Source organism: Nomascus leucogenys, chromosome 16, assembly GCF_006542625.1.
Source record: "Nomascus leucogenys isolate Asia chromosome 16, Asia_NLE_v1, whole genome shotgun sequence".
NCBI classification, from domain to species: Eukaryota; Metazoa; Chordata; class Mammalia; order Primates; family Hylobatidae; genus Nomascus; species Nomascus leucogenys.
This window is the reverse complement of record NC_044396.1, coordinates 21,413,222-21,433,505: the sequence shown is the minus strand read 5'-3', so window position 1 is coordinate 21,433,505 and position 20,284 is coordinate 21,413,222. Positions and strand designations below refer to the sequence as shown.

At 37.8% G+C, this 20,284-nt stretch overlaps 1 protein-coding gene across 3 annotated transcripts in view; it reads left to right on the top strand.

Moving 5' to 3' along the window:
- The window catches only part of CPNE3 (copine 3), a 46,998-nt gene that overhangs the window by 7,753 nt on the left and 18,961 nt on the right, over positions 1-20,284 (top strand). For all 3 annotated transcript variants that reach the window (XM_003268268.3, XM_030794909.1, XM_030794910.1), the window contains 6 exons: positions 6,321-6,462; positions 6,730-6,909; positions 9,006-9,080; positions 10,360-10,431; positions 15,413-15,496; positions 18,096-18,185. In XM_003268268.3, coding sequence (XP_003268316.1) covers positions 6,331-6,462; positions 6,730-6,909; positions 9,006-9,080; positions 10,360-10,431; positions 15,413-15,496; positions 18,096-18,185 — 633 coding nt within the window. In that variant the 5' untranslated portion in view covers positions 6,321-6,330. The remainder of the gene's footprint in view (positions 1-6,320; positions 6,463-6,729; positions 6,910-9,005; positions 9,081-10,359; positions 10,432-15,412; positions 15,497-18,095; positions 18,186-20,284) is intronic.

The window sequence follows — 20,284 nt, the reverse complement described above, 5'->3', positions numbered from 1 at the left end:
GGAGCTTCTTCAGCTCCAAGAGCACTTTGATTGTTCCCTGTCTGTACCACACAATTTTATACTCTTGTATACTATTTCTATGTATACAAAGTTAGCTAAGTAGCTAAGTATTTATTTCGTTTTTGCCTCCTCCCTAACCCTCACTTTTGGAACACCTAGAAAGTATTCAATAAGTAATTGTTTTATGAATGGATCTCCCCAATTTGATTATAATGAGCTACAAGCTCTTCTGTTGCTATATAATGTCCCTGCTGTCCTTAGCAAAATAATGGGTTTACAGTAACCTGGTAATAAATACACTTGCTAGTTTGACCTGGGAACTCTCAGGAGCATAGCAGCCTTTGGATTTACGGACGTATTACCTGAGGCCCCCCCCGCCTTTTTTTTTTTTTTTTTTTTTTTTAGTAGGGAAACACTTATTACTGTTCTGAGCAACACAATTTGAGAAACACTGCCTAGGGTGTGTATTGCTGATGTTGCTGGGCCGGTTCCACCTGCCCCAGGGTTGCCCTTGCTTGCTTTCAATAGCGGTCAGGCAGGATGTACTGCGGAATAGCAGTTAGTGAATCATGGTATTAGAACCAGAAAGAACTTCTGAGAATTTTTTACAGTAGGCCAGTCTCTTCATTTTTCAGCTGAAGACTGGAGGAACTTCACTAAAGGGATTGGTAGATGGGCACCAACTTCTCCTTCACAATTGTTTTAGGACACATTTTGAGTCACTGACATGAGCCTGCGCTCCCCTCACCTGCGTACCTTATTATACTCAAGGCTATTTCGCCAAATTAATTTTATGTAAATCCCAACAATCATTATTGTTTCAAAAAGCTTTTCATAAATAAGGATGAGAAAGCTGCTTTATGTCTTATTACTTAATAACAAGCCATCTATGCTGAGACAATCAATTAAAATCCCTGACTCAGTAATAAAATAATTGCTACAATTCATTGAGTGTCTATTATATGCTGAGCATTCTAGAAACCTACAGTTGTCAGGGTTTTTATTAAGTCTATTTTTTTCTTTTAGCCTTATTTACATTGAAGGACTAGTGTCAGGGTTTTTTAATATCCCCATTTTATAAATTAGTAAATTGAAGGTCAGATAGATAATTTGGCAGAGGTGACACATCCAAATTAGTGGTGGGAAAAAAATTTGAATGACACACACTGACTCCAGAGTTATTGCTCTTTCTGCTACAAATAACCTGTGCCAGATGTCATGCTTCAGGAAGAAGGGGAAGTGGTAAAATATGTTCGCTGCCCACGGTTCACGGTATATAGACGGAGTGATGAGCCACAAATACAAGTAACAATAGTGGAAAGAAAATAGAATCAGTGTCATAACAGCATGAGGGGTATCAGCAGGGTATCAGCAACAGCTGTATGAATGAAGTATCATTTGAAGTGTTTGTTTTGTTTTGTTTTGAGATAGAGTCTCACTCTGTCACCCAGGCTGGAGTGCAGTGGTGCCATCTCGGCTCACTGCAACCTTCGCCTCCTTGGTTCAAGCGATTCTCCTGCCTCAGCCTCCCGAGTAGCTGGGATTACAGACACCTGCCACCACGCCCGGCTAATTTCTGTATATTTAGTAGAGACAGGGTTTCACCATGTTGGCCAGGCTGAGTTCTTGAACTCCTGACCTCAAGTGATCCCCCCACCTCGCCCACCCAAAGTGCTGGGATTACAGGTGTGAGCCACCGTGCCCGGCCTGAAGTGGATCTTGAAGAACTTGGGTGGGCAGGGGTAGCTGTTCAGGTAGATTGGGGTAGATGTTGGCAGAGCCATGAATTCCAGGCTTAGTTCATTGGACTATCACTTTTTAATCAGAAGTGATAAAATCATAATGTGAATGGAGAGAAAATGGCAGTGGGAATACCCATTAGGAGACATATTAGGCAGGTGAGAGATACAGAAGACCTGAAGTTAGGGTTGTGACTGGGTACAGGAAAGTGACTGTATCTCCATGTTTGGGGGAGATTTGGGGTTCTAGTAGGCAGCATCTCTATGACATCTTTACTGGATAAATCTAAAAGTAGGTTTGAGGAGGAATGGGAAAAGAGGAAGTAGATAAGACCTCAGGATTTTCAGCCAGGGCATGGGAATGACCAGATGCCTTGAATTTCACATATCAGGTACCACTTTAAATATTAGGTCTTAATTCTCAGCTCCTTAGGTTTATCTCTGTTATAATATTGATTCAGAACGTTAGGGTGACTGGGAGAATGATTGATATATTTGGTGTTTCTAGGGATTATTTGCATTTCAGAAGAGGTGTTTGGATCAAATTTTGTCCAATAAGTAATAATCTGTACAGTAGGGAAGCTGTTGTCTAATCCTAGGGATTATTTGTGTTTTGTATCCTGCTCTTTAAGGAGTAAAATACTACATAGAATTATTCTTTAGTTGTTCATGCATTCTTTGCCAGGTGACTTATCCCAGCCAAATCTTTCATACTAAAAGAGTATAAAACATTTGTTTTATTTTCCCTCATCATAATTTTTTTTTTTTTTTTTTTTTGAGACAGGGTCTTGCTCTGTCACCCAGGCTGCAGTGCATAGCTTACTGTGGCCTTGAACTCCTGGACTTGAGTGAGCCTCCTGCCTTAGCCTACTAAGTAGCTGGGACTACAGGTGCATGGCACCTTGGCTGGCTAATTTTTTAATTTTTCTTTCTCTCTTTCTTTCTTTTTTTTTTTTTTAGACGGAGTCTTGCTCTTTCGCCCAGGTTGGAGTGCAATGGTGTAATCTCACTGACTGAAACCTCCGCCACCCAGGTTTAAGTGATTCTCCTGCCTCAGCCTCCTGACTAGCTGGGATTACAGGCATGTACCACCATGCCTGGCTAATTTTTGTGTTTTTAGTAGAGACGGGGTTTCACCAGGTTGGCCAAGCTGGTCTCGAACTCCTGACCTGGGGTAATCCACCTGCCTCGGCCTCCCGAAGTGCTGGGATTACAGGTGTGAGCCACCGTGCCCAGCCTAAATTTTTTTTTTTTTGTAGAGATGAGGTCTCTGTTGCTCAGGCTGGTCTTGAACTCCTGGGCTCAAGCAATCCTACTGCCTCAGCCTCCCAAAGTGCTGGGATTACAGGTATGAGCCAATATGCCCAGCCCCCATTATGAGTTGTGGATAAAATATGCTATTGCTCTCTTAAAAAATGGTGTATCATGTACTGGATAATTATATTAAAAGGAAATGAAAGCAGCATCTTCATGAATATTACTATTAACAAGATTCCAGACCCTAGTGTTTATGTAATTTCTTCCATTTGCCATTCAGCCATAATGGGTTTCCGGATAAAATTGAGGCCACAGTCAGAGTCATTTTTCAGAGAGGAATGCTGCTAATAGAAGAAATTTGTTTCCTGGCAGCAATGCAGTAGTATAACTGTCAGCAATTGGTTAAATAATCAGCTGTGCCTGGCATGTTGTTTTTGTAGCTTTTGTATAAGCATTTTTAGGGAAAAAAATAATGCTCTTCTAATATGTGATGTCTCTTTGCTGTGGGACTGACTTCACACGCAGGTGTCTTCATTCTCTGTTGAATTCTCCCCATCCTTGGAAATTTGAAGACTTTTCTGCTGGCTGGTAGAGAATCCTTTATATGTTTTTTAGGGGGGAGCTTTAGCTATTGTTGCTCATTCTATGTTCATCCACAGGGCACTGCATTATGCTTGATATTGCTGACATGCAACTTACAAGACTCTAAACTACCTTATGCAAAAAAAAATCATACAACTCACATTTATTTTACAGATTCTGTGTTAGATACAAAAAACAGGATGCCTGGCATGTGCCAGATTTACAAATTTACTTGCATTATCTCCATTTTTACTGATGAGGAAATCTAGGCTCAGGAAGTTGAAGTTACTTATACGTGGTCACACAGCCAGTGCCAGATGGAGGGTTCAACCGGGCGGTGGTGGGCTCCTGTAATCCCAGCTACTTGGGAGGCTGAGGCAGAGAATTGCTTGAACCTGGAAGCGGAGGCTACAGTGAGCTGAGATCGCGCCACTGCAGTACAGCCTGGACAACAGAGCAAGACTCCGTCTTAAAAAAAAAAAATGGATGTGTGCATTACCCCAAATTTGATCTTGTTCCTGTAATGCAGTAATCTGTTACTATTAGTGCAATAGGAATTCAAAGGAACACCTTAGTATGGATTAGAATAATCAGGATAATCATGGAATGGAATAATAAAAAATATGAAACATGGGATAGATAAGACAGGATCAGACCCTAGAGGCAGATAGTGATAAAATGATAATAAAATGTGAGCACTTACTGTATACTAGGTACTTACATATAAATATATAAGATATATATTTTTGTTTGTTTTGTTTTTTTTTTTGAGATGGGGTCTCACTCTGTCACCCAAGTTGGAGTGCAATGGCATGATCTTGGCTCACTGCAAACTCTGCCTTCCAGTCTCAAGCGATCCTCCTGCCTCAGACTCCAGAGTAGCTGGGATCACAGGCTCATGCCATCACACCCAGCTAATTTTTGTATTTTAGTAGAGACGAGGTTTCACCATGTTGACCAGGCTGGTCTTGAACTCCTGACCTCAAGTGATCCACCTGCCTTGGCCTCCCAAAGTGCTGGGAGTACAGGTGTGAGCTGCCGTGCCTGGCCAGCTTTGTTTTTAAATGGGATTTCTAGCTACTTCTAGGACTATGCAACCTACTTCATTTTTTTTACTCTGTATTTATTTAGGAATCTTAGTATTGATTTTTGACATATGTTAAGGACTGCTACTGTTTTTAGAGAGTTCAATAGAATTATCAAAATTTTTTAATACGATGTTAATTGTTTTTTGACATTACAAAGGGCTCTTCTAATGATAATCTTTGTTATTTCAGATTTGCTTAGGCATTTTATACAGCACAGGAATCTTACTGCCATATTTAAATATAACAAGATAATGAGTGGATTTGTTTCTGTGGTCCTAGAACTTCAGCTAAATCTCAAAGTGGAGGGCAAAGGGCATTAAATACTATCCCATTGTAAGGATGTTTGCCAGCAGCTCTAGGGTAGTAGGTACCTTCCCTCCTGCAGAACCTGCCCTAGCACCATCAACCTCCACTGGCAAAGTGGACATCCAGATGGGAAATGCAATGCCTAGTTCCTTTGCTTGGTGACACCTGCAGCCCCTTTCATTCCCTGGGTTCATGGATGAAGGCAGTTCACCCGCAATACTACATTCCTTCTCAAGTCCAGCCCCCATCATATGCTCCACCCTATCCCCAGTCCTTTTCATATATTGATTGGAGACTGGGGAAGGAGGGGTCTATAGAAGTTAAGCTAACTCTGATATTTCTTAGCAAGTCATAAGGGAAGATAGGCCACACCTTCTCTCTGTAGAATAGTGGGCTTGTCAACCTTGTCTACACATTAGAATAATCCAAGGAACTGATGTCAAGGTTGTACCCTAAACCAGTTAAAATCTCTTTAAGTGGAACTCTAGCATCAGTAGCTTTGAAGCAGCCAATATTGAGAACCACTGCTGCAAAATATTGGGAGCTGGGGGTAGAGTGGAGGGAAAGGGGGCTTTGGGGGCTTTTGGTTTTAGCCAAAAAATCTTGAAAACAGAAAATATCCCACTCAGTGTCTTGTTAAATAAACAAATAAAAATAAAACTTAATCTGTTTTGTGGTATAATGCTATGCATACCTTTAAGTGAAAGATCAAGATAATACTTGGAGTTTTTCTGAATGGTAAAATTTATAGTTAAGGTAAAAAGAAATTCATTTTTTTTTTTTTTTTTAGAGTCTCTCTGGCCCAGGCTGGAGTGCAGTGGCACAGTTATAGCTCACTAGAGGCTCAATCTCTTGGGTTCAAGCAATCCTCTTGCCTCAGCCTTCCTAGTAACTGGGATTATAGGCACTCACCACCATGCTTGGCTAATTTTTTTTATTTTTAGTAGAGACGAGGTCTTGCTATATTGCCCAGGATGGTCTCAAATTCCTAAGCTCAAGCCATCCTTCTGCCTCAGCCTCCCAGAGTGCTGGGATTACAGGCATGAGTCACTGAGCCTGGCCAAGAAGATTAGTACGTCTTATTAGCCATCTTAAAAGGTGTATTTTACTGTCATTCAGTAAATGAATTTTATCCTAGCAAGAGAATCTGATGCAGGCAATATCACTGGAATGAGCTAATAGACACCCACATCCCGAGGAGGCACATGTAACAGTCTGATTCTGGCAAGTTCACTCTATAAGCCTATTGTGACAATTGGCCTTAAGAAGTCACCTGTTTTTGTTAGGAATGAGTGTGCTTCTTAAAGGCACTGTTTCACTTGCTTTCTCTTTTTATTGGTTTTCTCAGAACTCAAGACATGGCTGCCCAGTGTGTCACAAAGGTGGCGCTGAATGTTTCCTGTGCCAATCTTTTGGATAAAGATATAGGGTCAAAGTCAGACCCTTTATGTGTGTTATTTTTGAATACAAGTGGTCAACAGTGGTATGAGGTAATGTTAAATACTTTACCTAAAAAGTGATCTGAATTACCCTTTTAACAATGTGAAGAGTTTTTTTGATGTTAAAAATAATAACACTGTCTCATCTGTTAATGGAGTTTTTTGTGAAAGTTTGTCCTTGATTGTAGAATTTTTCATACACATATAGAAACTTCCTTTAGTTGTCATGCCTATGTTTATGTTTCATATATAAAGATGTGAAAATCCAAGTGCACCTTTGATCTGAAGAAACTTTTTTGTTTTTGGGGATGGGTGTAGGTTGAGCGCACAGAAAGGATTAAGAATTGCTTGAATCCCCAATTTTCCAAGACATTTATTATTGATTACTACTTTGAAGTGGTTCAGAAATTGAAATTTGGGGTTTATGACATCGACAACAAAACTATTGAGCTGAGTGATGATGACTTCTTAGGGGAATGTGAATGTACCCTTGGACAAGTAAGTATAAATAGCCACTGTACTCTATTTTGTCTAAATTTTAATCAATGAATTTGGTGTTTTTGGTAAGCAGCATTTAATTTTTAAAGTTGAAAAACATGTAATCACTTTAAAGACAGTTTATATATTAATATATAATTAATATTAATATGATTATATAATCACACATGATAATCATGATTATATTAATCATAATATAATAAATTATATTAATTATAATTAATATTAATATGATTGGCTTGAACATTATAGAATTCATCTTATATTTTGTATGGGCAGGAACTGTGTATTTATGGAAAAGTCTGTTAATTCTTTTGAGTAAGGGATGCTTCATGAGGCATTTCATTAAGTAATACCTCCACTTTAGCTGCTGCAGAGTTCTCTATGGTTTTGTTATGTTCAAGCCATAAATGCTATCAAGATAACAGCAACTTCTCTGATCTTCTAACTAGTGAGACTGGCACCTCCTGACTCCCAATGCCCCAACACCATCCCCTTTACCTGGCTTGCTCTTACTGAACCTTATTCCCCCCCATAAACCTTCTCTGACCCTCTAGATTAGTTTGGAATCCTTTCCTGAGCTCACTTGGTACTGTCTGGTACTTCTCACCATACTTTCTAATAGTTGCTTAATTATCTGTCTTCCCAGTATATGATAAGTTTGGTCAGGGTAGGGACGTGTCTCATGGCTCACCATTTTGCTCCTAGGTTAATCTGATTCATAAGGAGAGATTATGACCATTTGTATAGACGGAAGAAGGTTTTAGGAGGGAGGAGTAATTTTTTTTCAATATGTGATATTTGTCACTCACATATGTCTTTTACAAGTTTATTTTTGAGGGTTGAATTGTTTGGAGATTATGGTATTTTCTGTATCTCAAAAGCAATATGAAACTGATCAGTTTTCTGAAACTTTGATAAATAATATCAAAGAAAAAATTGAGGAAGTATTTCTTTTTTTGGGGAAAAAAATCCCAGTGTAGCTAAAATTCCTATGAATTTGTGAGATATATCAGATGTATAGCTGTTTGAAAGAACCTAGGTATACTATATTCCTTCAAGCAATATGACATTTTATGGGAGTTAAATATTGAAGTTGTGTCTCAGTAGAAAAATTGAATCCTTTTTTTTTTGAGACAGGCTCTCACTCAGTCACCCAGGCTGGAGTGTCATGGCTCGATCACAGCTCACTACAGCCTTGACCTCCCGGGTTCAAGTGATCCTCCCACCTCAGCCTCCCAAGTAGCTGGGACTATAAGCCCACTGCACCTGGCTAATTTTTGTATTATTTTGTAGAGACAGGTTTTGGCATGTTGCTGAGGCTGGTCCTGAACTTGTGGGCTCAAGCAATCCTCCCACCTCAGCCTCCCAAAGTGCTGGGATTATTGGTGTGAGCCACTGCACCTGGCCTTGAATCTCATTTATTGAGGGTTCTGAAGCCCACCTTTTACCTAGAAGGTTTCAGCTAAGTGATTTGTTTATGCGATGAGAATCCAGTTCTCTTTTTCCATTACAAGGAACAATTTAAACTTTGACATACATAGGAGGTTAAGAAACTAGTGGGTAGGTAGATTGTATCTGCCAGGGTAGGCTCCTTAGAAGTTTTTTCCAATGGGTTTTAAATATGTAGATTTTTTTTTTTTTTTCTTTTGAGATGGACTCTCACTATTGTTGCCCAGGCTGGAGTGCAACGGTGCAATCTTGGCTCACTGCAACCTCTGCCTCCTGAGTTCAAGTGATTCTCCTGCCTCAGTCTCCTGAGTAGCTGGGATTACAAGCACCCACCACCACGCCTGGCTAATTTTTGTATTTTTAGTACAGATGGGGTTTCACCATGTTGGCCAGGCTGGTCCTGAACTGACCTCAGGTAATCTGCCCACCTCAGCCTCCCAAAGTGCTGGGATTACAGGCATGAGCCACTGCACCTGGCCCTAAATATGTAGATGATCTAAATCTTTAAGAAACCAACTGAATGTTTCTATTTCTAATGACTTTAAGTGAACCTTATACTCAGTCTTTTTTGCTGAAACTATTTCATTTAAAAATTCTTAGGTTGAAGGGAAATGACTCTTTATATCACTTTGTAATTCTAACAGATTGTTTCCAGCAAAAAGCTAACTCGACCACTGGTGCTGAAAAATGGAAGACCTGCAGGAAAAGGGAGCATTACGGTAAAAATAAGATATTTGTCTTTTGTCTCAAAAGATTTAGCCTAATAGGACATGCCGAAACTGTCCATATCAGAGAAATATTCTACAGCCATGCTTTGTCACTCAATCTTGAATGTTGCATTTCATCTACCCTTGTCTTGTAGTTATCACAAATGGAAAATGTATTGTACAAACCAGGAGAAACATGCAGTGTGGTAATCCCTTCTTTCAGTTTTTCTAAGTTGCCCATAGAGGTCAAGTGCACTTTGGTGATACCTGCCCCTTCTCTGTGGAAGTGTCTATTTTTACGTGAGAGAGAAACTGCTTAATAATCTGTATCAATTTGGTTCTCTACTGGAGAAACATAGTCCTCTCAACATGACAGAAATTTTCCCTAGTGGATTTTATTCCAGAGGGATGTTATGTTATGATATGGCCAATGAACCTGTAAACTCTTTACCATCATTTTTTGTGCTTGCTATCTGCTGCCCATCCTCCCACCTGGGCTTTTCATTGCTGATTACTGGCTTCAAGCAAATGAATATATGCTTTATTGTATTTCACATTTCCTATTATATAATGCCAAGCCGGTAAACCTTATCTTCTAGAGTGTCTGTACAGATAACTGCTGCCTGGAGTGATAGTATTTTAACTTTAGCTCCCTCTGATAATGTAAGGCTAGTTCCCTGAGAGAGCTATGTTTCAAGGTTATCATGATTATCAAATACATTTCTCTAAGCAGCTGTTTTGCTATAGTTTAGATTTCCAAAGGCATAAGAATGTTCAGGGGTGTTGATTTTTGTGGGAAAGAGAACATTATCAGTAGTTAGCTTCCTTGTTGTAGGGCATGATAGACTGATACTTATTTTTAAGAAGAATGAGTTTTTCAGTTACATTGGATGAAAAACATTGATCTGATAATATCAATGTATAGAGTGTTCTAAGTATGATTTATTCATGCTTCTCAGGGTTTAGGGAACTTCAGTGTTGCGTAGAGGGTATTCTCAGTCTTCTGGGGTTTTGACTTTTCTCTTGAATAGGGAAGATCCAGTTTGGGCAACCATATTTCAAAAGACATTGCTTAATGCAGACCTGGGCATATTTTGGGAAAATCTTTATTTCACACACATAAAAGAAATAATGGTATATCTTTCTTAATGGTGCCATTTTCTTATGAAACATTTTAGAATTAATTTATATTAGTGTAGGCTTTATATTAGATAACAGAATAAATCAGTGCTTAAGTGTCTATCAGAATTCCTAAAACATATTTTCTTTCACTTACCTTATCTACTCATAGATCTCAGCTGAAGAAATAAAAGATAATAGAGTGGTCTTGTTTGAAATGGAAGCCAGAAAACTGGATAATAAGGTGGGTAGACTATGCAGATTTCAACAAGGTTGTCATGTTTTGCCTCTTTTTTAAGAAAATAAAAATGCAGTTAATATCGTGAACTCCATCATTGAGCATCACATAGGGTACTAGTTACTTTCAAATTTTGCGTGTGTGTATGTGTTGTATGTTTAAGCAGAACCCATTTCTCTTCACCTCTTTCATCTAGATGTAATCAAAGGATTTGTTTAGGTTAAGAGACGAGTTGAATAGAAGCATTAATGTTACTGTAAAGGCATGAAAGAATACAGTTGAATTATCTTTAGGAAGAAAGTGAAAACTGTGCTTTATTAATTGTAGGTCAATTATCCTCTTTGCATTCAAAGGTCAATTTTTTTTTATGAAGGATGAGTACCAATACATAATAACACAACAATTTAGTATATAGCATGGATTATAATAATTCTTTTATCTATCTTATCTATCTATCTATCTATCGATTTATCTATCTATATTTTTTAGAGACAGAGTCTCACTATGTTGCCCAGGCTGGTCTGGAACTCCTGGGCTCAAGCAATCCTCCTATCTCATACTCCCAAAGTGTTGGGATTGCAGGTGTGAGCCCCTGAGCCCAGCTTTTTGTACTTAATTCTATAATCTAGTCAATATTCTTCATTGTTTGCAGTTCAGTTTGAAAACATTTTAGGGCTAGGCGTAGTGGCTCGTGCCTGTAATCCCAGCACTTTGGGAGGCCGAGGTGGGGAGATCACTTGAGCTCAGAAGTTTGAGACCAGCCTGGGCAACATGGTGAAACCGCATCTCTACAAAAAATACAAAAATTAGCTGGGTGTGGTGACATGTGCCTGTAATCCCATGTGAGGTGGGAGGATTGCTTGAGCCCAGGAGGTCAAAACTACAGTGAGCAGTGATCATGCATTCTCACCTGTGTAATGGAGCAAGACTCTGTCTCAAGTGAAAACAAAAACAACAACAAAAAAACTTAAAATATTTTAGACTACAGGCTGGGGACATTTTTTTTTAATTGTGGAAAAATTTAAATATATACAAAACTAGAAGACTCTTTTTAAAAAATTTCATGTTCTCATCACCCATTTTCCACAATTATAACTCATGGCCAATTTCATTTAATCTCTACCCTTATCTACTTTCTCTCCTTCTGGACTTCATGAATATCATTTCATCCATCAATATGTTCATGTATCTCTGAAGACACTTTAAAAAATATAATTGTTTAAAGTGTGTCTTAAGTCCTTTCAAATCTATAAATTTCTTCCTTTCTTTTACTTCTTTCTTCTTTTCCTCCCTCCATTCCTTCCTTTGTATCTATTCTTCCATCCATCATGGAATTTATTCAATGGAGAAAACTGATTTCTTTATCCTGCAGAAGTTTCCACATTCAAGTTGGGCACAGGTGATGCACACCTGTAGTCCCAGCTACTCAGGAGACTGAGGCAGGAAGATGGCTTGATCCCAGGAGTTCAAGGCTGTAGTGCATTATAATTACAAGACTCCATCTTTTTTTTTTTTTTTTTTTTTTTCAAAAAAGAATTTTCCATATTCTGTCTATGGCTAATTAAATCCTGTGGTGTCATTTAACATGTTTCTCTCTCTACTTTTGTTTTCTGATTTCTGTAACCTGGCAATTGAATCTAGAAGTATGATCTGTTGGCATTTTTAATTGTTGGCAAGACAGTTTCATCAATGGTGGCATGTAATTCCATCAGGAGGCTCACCCTAACTTGTGTGTTTTTGGGATGTTTGTGATCATTGATGATAGCTACCTGGTTTTATCATTAAGAGTCTGTAGGCCCAGTGTGGTGGCTCATGCCTGTAATCCCAGCACTTTGGGGGGCCGAGGTAAGTGGATTACCTGAGGTCAGGAGTTCGAGATCAGCCTGGCCAACATGGTGAAACACCATCTCTGCTAAAAATAGAAAAATTAGCTGGGTGTGGTGGCGTGTGCCAGTAGTCCCAGCTACTTGGGAGGCTGAGGCAGGAGAATCACTTCAACTTGGGAGGTGGAGGTTGCAATGAGCCGAGATCGCGCCACTGCACTCCAGCTTGGCGACAGAGCAAGGCTCTGTCTCAAAAAAAGAAGGAAAAAAATCTCTAAAATAGTGATATCGTCACTCTATCATTGCTTTTGTTTCTTAGCAAGAATCTTTCTATAGAGAAAAACTTCCCCACATTAAGTATTTATTTACTTTATGGTATAGTTTATATAGGAAAAGTAAGTTAAAATATTTGACTTTTCCCCCATATTTGCCATTTTTCAAAATTATAAGTTGGTTCCCTAGCATCCGCTAAATGTGACCAGTGAAGTTTTTAGGTTTGTGTGTTTTGTTCTGTTTTAGAATTGCTGTAAAGTAATAGATTTAAATATTTATAACTGCAATGGATTACTTCTCATAGATACTTAAGTTATTCCAACTTTGGCCTGAGGGAATTCCTTTAAGCTTGTTCGTGAGACCGTTTAGCACAACTCCAGGAGTCTTTGGATAATTTCCTTGCTCTGTGGGATGACAAGAGCTTCAAAGAACTTCTTTTTGAAGTTCTTTTTGTCTTTAATAAGCCATGTTCCAAGCTTATTTTATCTAGTTTCTGCCTTAGACTGGCAGATTAAAAGGAACCTTACTTCATTTTGGTGGAATTGGTATTTAGAGACCACAGTCCAGTGCTAGGGGGTACTCACTGTTGTGAGTTATTGTCGTTCATGGTTTGTAGGGCTTTTCAGTGGACAGATACAGAAAAGACTTTTTTTTTTTTTAAAGAAAAACTAAATCATGAAATTACACAACTATTTCCAGTTCAAATATAGAATTACTGGCCGGGCACGGTGGCTCACGCCTGTAATCCCAGCACTCCGGGAGGTGGGTAGAACACTTGAGGTCAGGAGTTCAAGACCAGCCTGGCCAACATGGCAAAACCCTGTGTCTAGTAAAAATACAAAAATTAGCCGGTCATGGTAGCGTGAACCTGTAGTCCCAACTACTCAAGAGGATGAGGCATGAGAATTGCTTGAACCCAGGAGGGGGAGGTTACAGTAAGCTGGGATCGTACCACTATACTGCAGCCTGGGTGACATCTCCAAAACAACAGAGACAATTAAAAAAATATATAGAATTACAGGCACTTATTTTATATTCATATCTCATTTCTCTTGGTTTTTAAATATACTAACATAATTGCTTATCTGTTTTGTCTCACACAACGTTAATAGTTTCAGAATAAAAATATCAATTTATTATTAACAGTATTTTTACTGAGAAGTTTGAGCTTTCTTTGAAGTTCTTTTTGTCTTTAAGGTGTATATATTCCACTTTTGTTATATAGTCACATTCTTATGATTTAAAGAAATAATTCTTTTGTGTGGTTATGCTGTCACAGACCTAGTTTCGTTTTGCTTTTGATATTTAGGGATTGCTTTTTTAAAAAACCATTTTGATTTAATTTTGTTTTATAATCACGTAAAACATTTACATGGCTCTAAAATCTACAAAACAAGGTACTTAAGAAATTTAACTTCTCTCCTGGTCTACCTTGCTTCTGCTTTCCTCCATGTAGTTAATAGTTTTTAAAAAGTCGTGTTTTATAATTTAATCGTTCTGTTTCCTAAATATCTAAGGGTTTTTCTGTGTGTATGTATACTCTTGTGTGTGTATGTGTTCATATGTATGTGTGTATGTATGTATTTGTATTTATGTTACCCACTCCCAGCCCTTGCGTAAACACAGCCTACTAGATGTACACTTTCCTCCACTTTGCTTCTTTTACTTATCATATCCTGGAGATCAGAGCCAGGGAGTTTAATTATTATTTTAGTTCTAATACTAGCAACTTAATGAACCTTCAAACAAGTATTGGTTTTTAGCTTTCAAAATAATAACAAGGATATCATGCTTTTATTTCATTCACTTAAGATTCTTCTTAGAGATAAGGTTAAACACAGTCTTTGTGTTTATATTTTTGACTGTACCAAATATCTTATTTGCTTGACATTAAACTTTGTGTTCAAGAGAGAAATAATTTTATTTTAGTTCTTAATTTAATACTGAAGTTAATTCAGGACTAAAGAAATCTTCAGCTCAGGGATGTATCTGCATATATTCCTGTGAGATTAACAAATGGCCTTTCATTTTCAAAAATAACAAGTCATATATGTTAAGGAGTATGCAAATTTCAAAATGAAGATACATGAAAATGAGAAAAAATCATCCATAGTCTTACCACCTGAGTTTAACCTCTGTGAGTGATTCGTACACTTTCCCCGAATTTTATCTCTCTGTATGTGTGTGGATATGTGTATATTGAGGATGGTGATAACAGTATTTTTGAGCACTTAGTGTGCTTGAGCATTGTATAGGAGTTCTGTGGTGAATTACAGAGGAAATAGAAGATGTAGTTTGTGCCCTTGAAGTGTTTCTATTATGCGTTCCACATATCTACCTCTGGTCATTTGTGTATGTAAAGAAATGTGTGGTTTTGGTGAAGGAGTTTTGGACATAGAAGGCTGAGATATGAAGTTAAAGCCTGGATCCATTAATTAATTAGATATGTGATCTTGGGAAAATCATTAACCCCTCTGAATCCATTTTCTCACTGATAACTGCCCTGTCTCCATAGAGTTGGTATGGCTAATGTTTGTGATATCATTTATATAAAACTACTCAGTGATATGTAAATGAAAATGGTTAAAGGTGAAAACAAAGCAAAAACATATTTTATGGTATATTTGACCACTGTATTTTAAAACTGTCATGTTTTTGAAAAGTAAGGATATGGTATACAGGATTATGAGCATTTATCACAAGCACTTTGATAATTCTCCCTAGTAGACTTCAGTAAGTTTCTAAGTTAGGGAGAAAGGTGATGGGATGTGTATTTACTATCAATACTATAGAGTTAGACTTCAGGTGGTTGCTAACATGTGTAAAGTATGGTCACACATGGTTTCATGGGTTCAGAGGAGAACAGATGCTTTTTGTTGTTTTAAATGTAGGATCTATTTGGAAAGTCAGACCCATACCTGGAATTCCACAAGCAGACATCTGATGGAAACTGGCTAATGGTTCATCGGACAGAGGTGAATATTTGAATTTGAAAAGCAGGGTGGAGGTGTTCTTTGGAATTATCGTAATCTGAATTTTAAAAAGCTTATATTTATAAAAGTATCAATCTGAGTTCATACTTACATATAGGCAGAGACACAAGATCACCATGTTCATATTTTTTTCTTTCAATGAAGAAGTGCTACCATACTTTATGATTTTTATTTTGAAAAATTTTAAGCCCTATAAAGAACGCTAAATGTATTCCTCTGCACCCCTCACCTAGATTCACCAAATGGACACACTCCCACACACTTGCGCTCTCTCCTTGTCTTTCTCTATCTCTGTCCCTCTCTGTCTCTGTCTCTCTCTCTCACACACACACACACACTTATGCACACATATATTTTCCTTTTGCAAAATCATCCTAATGGAGCTACAGACATAATAACTCTTATCTTTAAATGCTACAGCAGGCCAAGTGTGGTGGCTCATGCCTGTAATCCCAGCACTTTGGGAAGCCAAGGCGGGTGGATCACTTGAGGTCAGGAGCTCGAGACCAGCCTGGCCAACATGGTGAAACCCCGTCTCTACTAAAAATACAAAAATTAGCCAGGTGTGGTAGCACTTGCCTGTAGTCCCAGCTACTCAGGAAACTGAGGCACAAGAATTGCTTGAACCCAGGAGGCGGAGGTTGCAGTGAGCTGAGATCGCATCACTGCACTCCATCCTGGGCGACTGAGCGAGACTCCACCTCAAAATAAATAAATAAATAAATGCTACAGCAGGTAGTTTAAAGAACAGGGACATTCTATACAATAATACTTGAGAAAATTAACATTTGACATAGCTAAATGTAACATCATTTGGTATACCATTCATCTTCAGATTTCCTCAGTTGTCCCACAGGTTTTGTGTGTATTTTGTTTTGCTTTGTTTTGTTCAGAATCCAGTCAAGGCTCAAATTTTGGATTTGACTATTATATTCCCCATAAAGGACTCTTCTCCCTACCTTCCTTATACCTTGGTGCCATTGAATCTCTTAAAAATCAAGACCAGAATGTCCAACATTCTGGATTCTTCTGTTTCCTCACAACTAGATCCAGATCAAACATTTCTGTCAAAAACACTACGTGTGTTCCTTTTCTTTACATTTTCAGGAGGCTCATGGTGCCAGGCTGCCCAGCATTGATGATGTCATGCTTGGCTACTTGGTTAAGCTGATGACCACCAGATCTCACCATGATAAAGTCTCATTTTTCCCCTTTTTAATTAATAAGTGCTAAGTGGTGTGAAACTATGAGACTGCATGAATTACCTGTTCTCTAGCACTTCAACCAGTGGTTTTAGCATCCATTGGTGATCCTTGCCTAATCAATTATTGTATTATGGGTAGTAAATTAGTGATTTTTCAAAATCTTTCATCCTTTTTACTTATATTAGCAGGCATTCCTCTTTCATCTCTCTCTTTCTCTCCTTTTATTTTTAGTAGCATTATAAATTCACGGATTGTTATAGCAGTATATGCTTTGTATTTAACTCATTATTGTATTTTTGCTGCTCAGATTAATCCAAGTTTGACTACAGAGAGCTCCTAGTCTCTAAAATGGCTCTTGGTTTTTCTTTTTGACCTCATTTGTCTTTAAGCAGTCTCTTAAGTTAGAGTATGTTCTCAGTTCCCCTTGTACTTTTTCTGTCCCAGAGCTGGTATGAGCCATGTCTCTTAATAAGCCCTATTCCTGCAAGAGGGTAGTAGTATTTAGACACTGACATCTGAGTGCTAAATGTGCTCATTGCTACTGGATATCATTGCTTTTAGGCCTTTTAAGTGGACACAGCTAAGAAATATGTATATTTGTGTTTATCTGTTTATTATGTATATATATATGGCATTAAAATTTTAAGTTATAAATGTGGACTTATTTCTCCAATTCAATTCCAACATAGTAAGTTTCTTATTCTATATTTACCTTTTCTTATTTCATATTTGAATCTTCTGTGCCCTGCAATGAAACCCTCATTGCTTTTAAAATCAATAATCCTCTGCAGTTTTTTTTTTTTTTTTTTTTTGAGACGTCGTCTTGCTCTGTCACCCAGGCTGGAATGCAGTGGCACGATCTCCACTCACGGCAACCTCCACCTCCCAGGTTCCAGCAATTCTCCTGCCTCAGCCTCCTGAGTAGCTAGGATTATAGGCATGCACCACCACATCCAGCTAATTTTTGTATTTTTTTAGTAGAGACAGAGTTTCACCATGTTGGCCAGGCTGGTCTCAAACTCCTAACCTCAGGTGATCTGCCCGTCTTGGCCTCCCAAAGTGTGGGGATTACAGGCGTGAGCCACCGCGCCCGGCCATCCTCTGCAGTTGCTAAGTGCTCCTTGTAATAGGTAGATATATTTTCCAAATAGTTTTCTACTTTTCCTCAGAATGTACCACAACTGGACAGTTTATTACATTTTTCATGTAACAGTTGTATAATATTGTTCTAGGTAGTTTTTTTGTGGAAATAGTTCAGTTGATGAAGAGGTGGAGGATGAATGGTGAGAGTATAGCAAGAACCTAGGAAGGGCAGGAGCAAAATGTTAATGAACTGGAAGTTTTTCTAACAGCTTTTTGAAACTACATTTTTGTAGGTTGTTAAAAACAACTTGAATCCTGTTTGGAGGCCTTTCAAGATCTCTCTTAACTCCCTGTGTTACGGAGATATGGACAAAACCATTAAGGTAAGTTGAAATTATATATATATAAAATACATAAATATACCCATGTTCACCTATTTTATAAAATTAATACATAAGATAGTATTTAAAGAAAGTAAATGATATAAGACACCTACAGAGTTAAATTTTATGTGCGTAAAATACTAAAATAGAAATGTCTTCTGGTAAGTGACATAGTTTGAGGAGTAGGCATGTTTGACTAATCTGTTGACCTAATGCTTAGTCAAACGGTGTCATTTCTACTTTATTCTGTATTTTTAAAAATAAAATGTCCAGTTTAATATTTTTTTCCTTTTAATAAGATTCCTCTACTCTGCTAATAGGAACCTCAAACTACATTATTTGCCTTTGGTATGTCTGTTGCAAATAGAAGCAGATGTTACCCTAAGAACTCAGAGCTTGCTTCTGCCCTTAGCAAGGGAGGGGAGTATTGATGGCATTTTTATTCCTTATTTTCAGAATGAGATAAGTAATTAATTGAAAGCTTTTAGAAGGCTTTAGTTTTAGAGTATCAGGGAAGTGGAGTATGAACAGCAAATAGCCCATGTCTCAGTATTTTTTTAAATGTTTTTATTCATAGGCATTTATTTAAAAAAAGAGTAAAAATATAAATAAAAGAAAACTCATGGAGTGGTGTTGAGAATGAAAAATATATACATACATATACATAAAAGAAACTTTTGTACTAGAATTATTAACTTTACATGATTACAGATAGAGGTCTTTTTTATGTTCAGACATCAGTCGATCAAAGGGACTTTTTGGTTTGTTTTTTTATTTTTTTGATAACGAATATGGTAAAAGCAGGCAAGATAATGAGGAATAAGTAAAAGATTTGGAGTCAGACCACAGTTCAAGTTTTGACTTAGTCCTTTAACTGGCTGAGGGATCTTGGGCAGGTAACCACACTTCTTCACATTTACTTATTTATTTATTTTGCTTATCAGTTGGAAGCTTCACCTGGATTCTTCACTTCTATAATAGAGTTAAGAATTTCTACCTTCCAGAAAAGCAAAAATTAAATTAGCAGACGTGAAAGTTTTGTAAAAATTTTGTAGAGGTGCCATTGTTACTGAAAAACTGCTTCATTTTTGCTGGACGTGGTGGCTCAAGCCTGTAATCCCAGCACTTTGGGAGGCCGAGGTGGGCGAATTGCCTGAGCTCAGGAGTTTGAGACCAGCCTGGGCAACATGGCAAAATACTGTCTCTACAGAAAATACAAAAATTAGGTGGGTATGGTGGCGCACACCTGTGGTCCCAGCTACTTGGGAGGCTTAGGTGGGAGGATCCTTTGACCCTGGGAGGAGGAGGTCTCAGTAAGCCAAGATTGCTTCACACTGCACTCCAGCCTGGGTGATGGAGCGAGACCGTGTCTTAAAAAAAAAAAAGAAAAAGAAAAAACTGCTTCATTTCTGAGATCCATAAAAAATTGCTTCCAGTTTGTAAAGAACTTTAAAAATCAATGTAAGTATGATTTGTAAGGTATTTGAAACAGTAGTGAAAATCCAGGTCCAAAATAAATAGTTGTAAACTAGCTATAAAAATTATTTTTTATCATTAGGCCAAATCCAGACTTTTGCTTTTCATATTAAAAATAGTAAACATCATTAGATGTCAGAAGGCAGGTAAATCTGGGAGAAAATGTCTAAGCCATAACTATTTGGTTGTGTGTAATGATATGTTAACAACAAAACAATGTTTTTTAAACTTTTTTGCTCACAGTGGCATGCTTACAGGGCTATTTTATTATAGTAAGTAAACTGATTTTCTGAGCTTTCTCTAATGAACGTCTTCCATTCTTAAAAGTTTCTTGGTTTGTTTTTAACTCTACACAACTTGGTTTGCTACATCATCACTGACTTTATTTCATTTAGTTCTGCATTTCTTTGCAATATCAGAAAGTCATACATTTGTGATTCTCTTACTGTTTGAAAATTGCTTATAGGGATAGTAAAGAGTTATAGAGCAGAGAATAGAATCAGAATCCTCAGTAGTTTCTTTGCTGTGGTGTGTTATCATTCTAGCATGTATTATTTTCATTAAGATCAAGTGAATATGAAAAATAATCATGCATGCTGCCACTTTGCCTAAAATGGGAATGC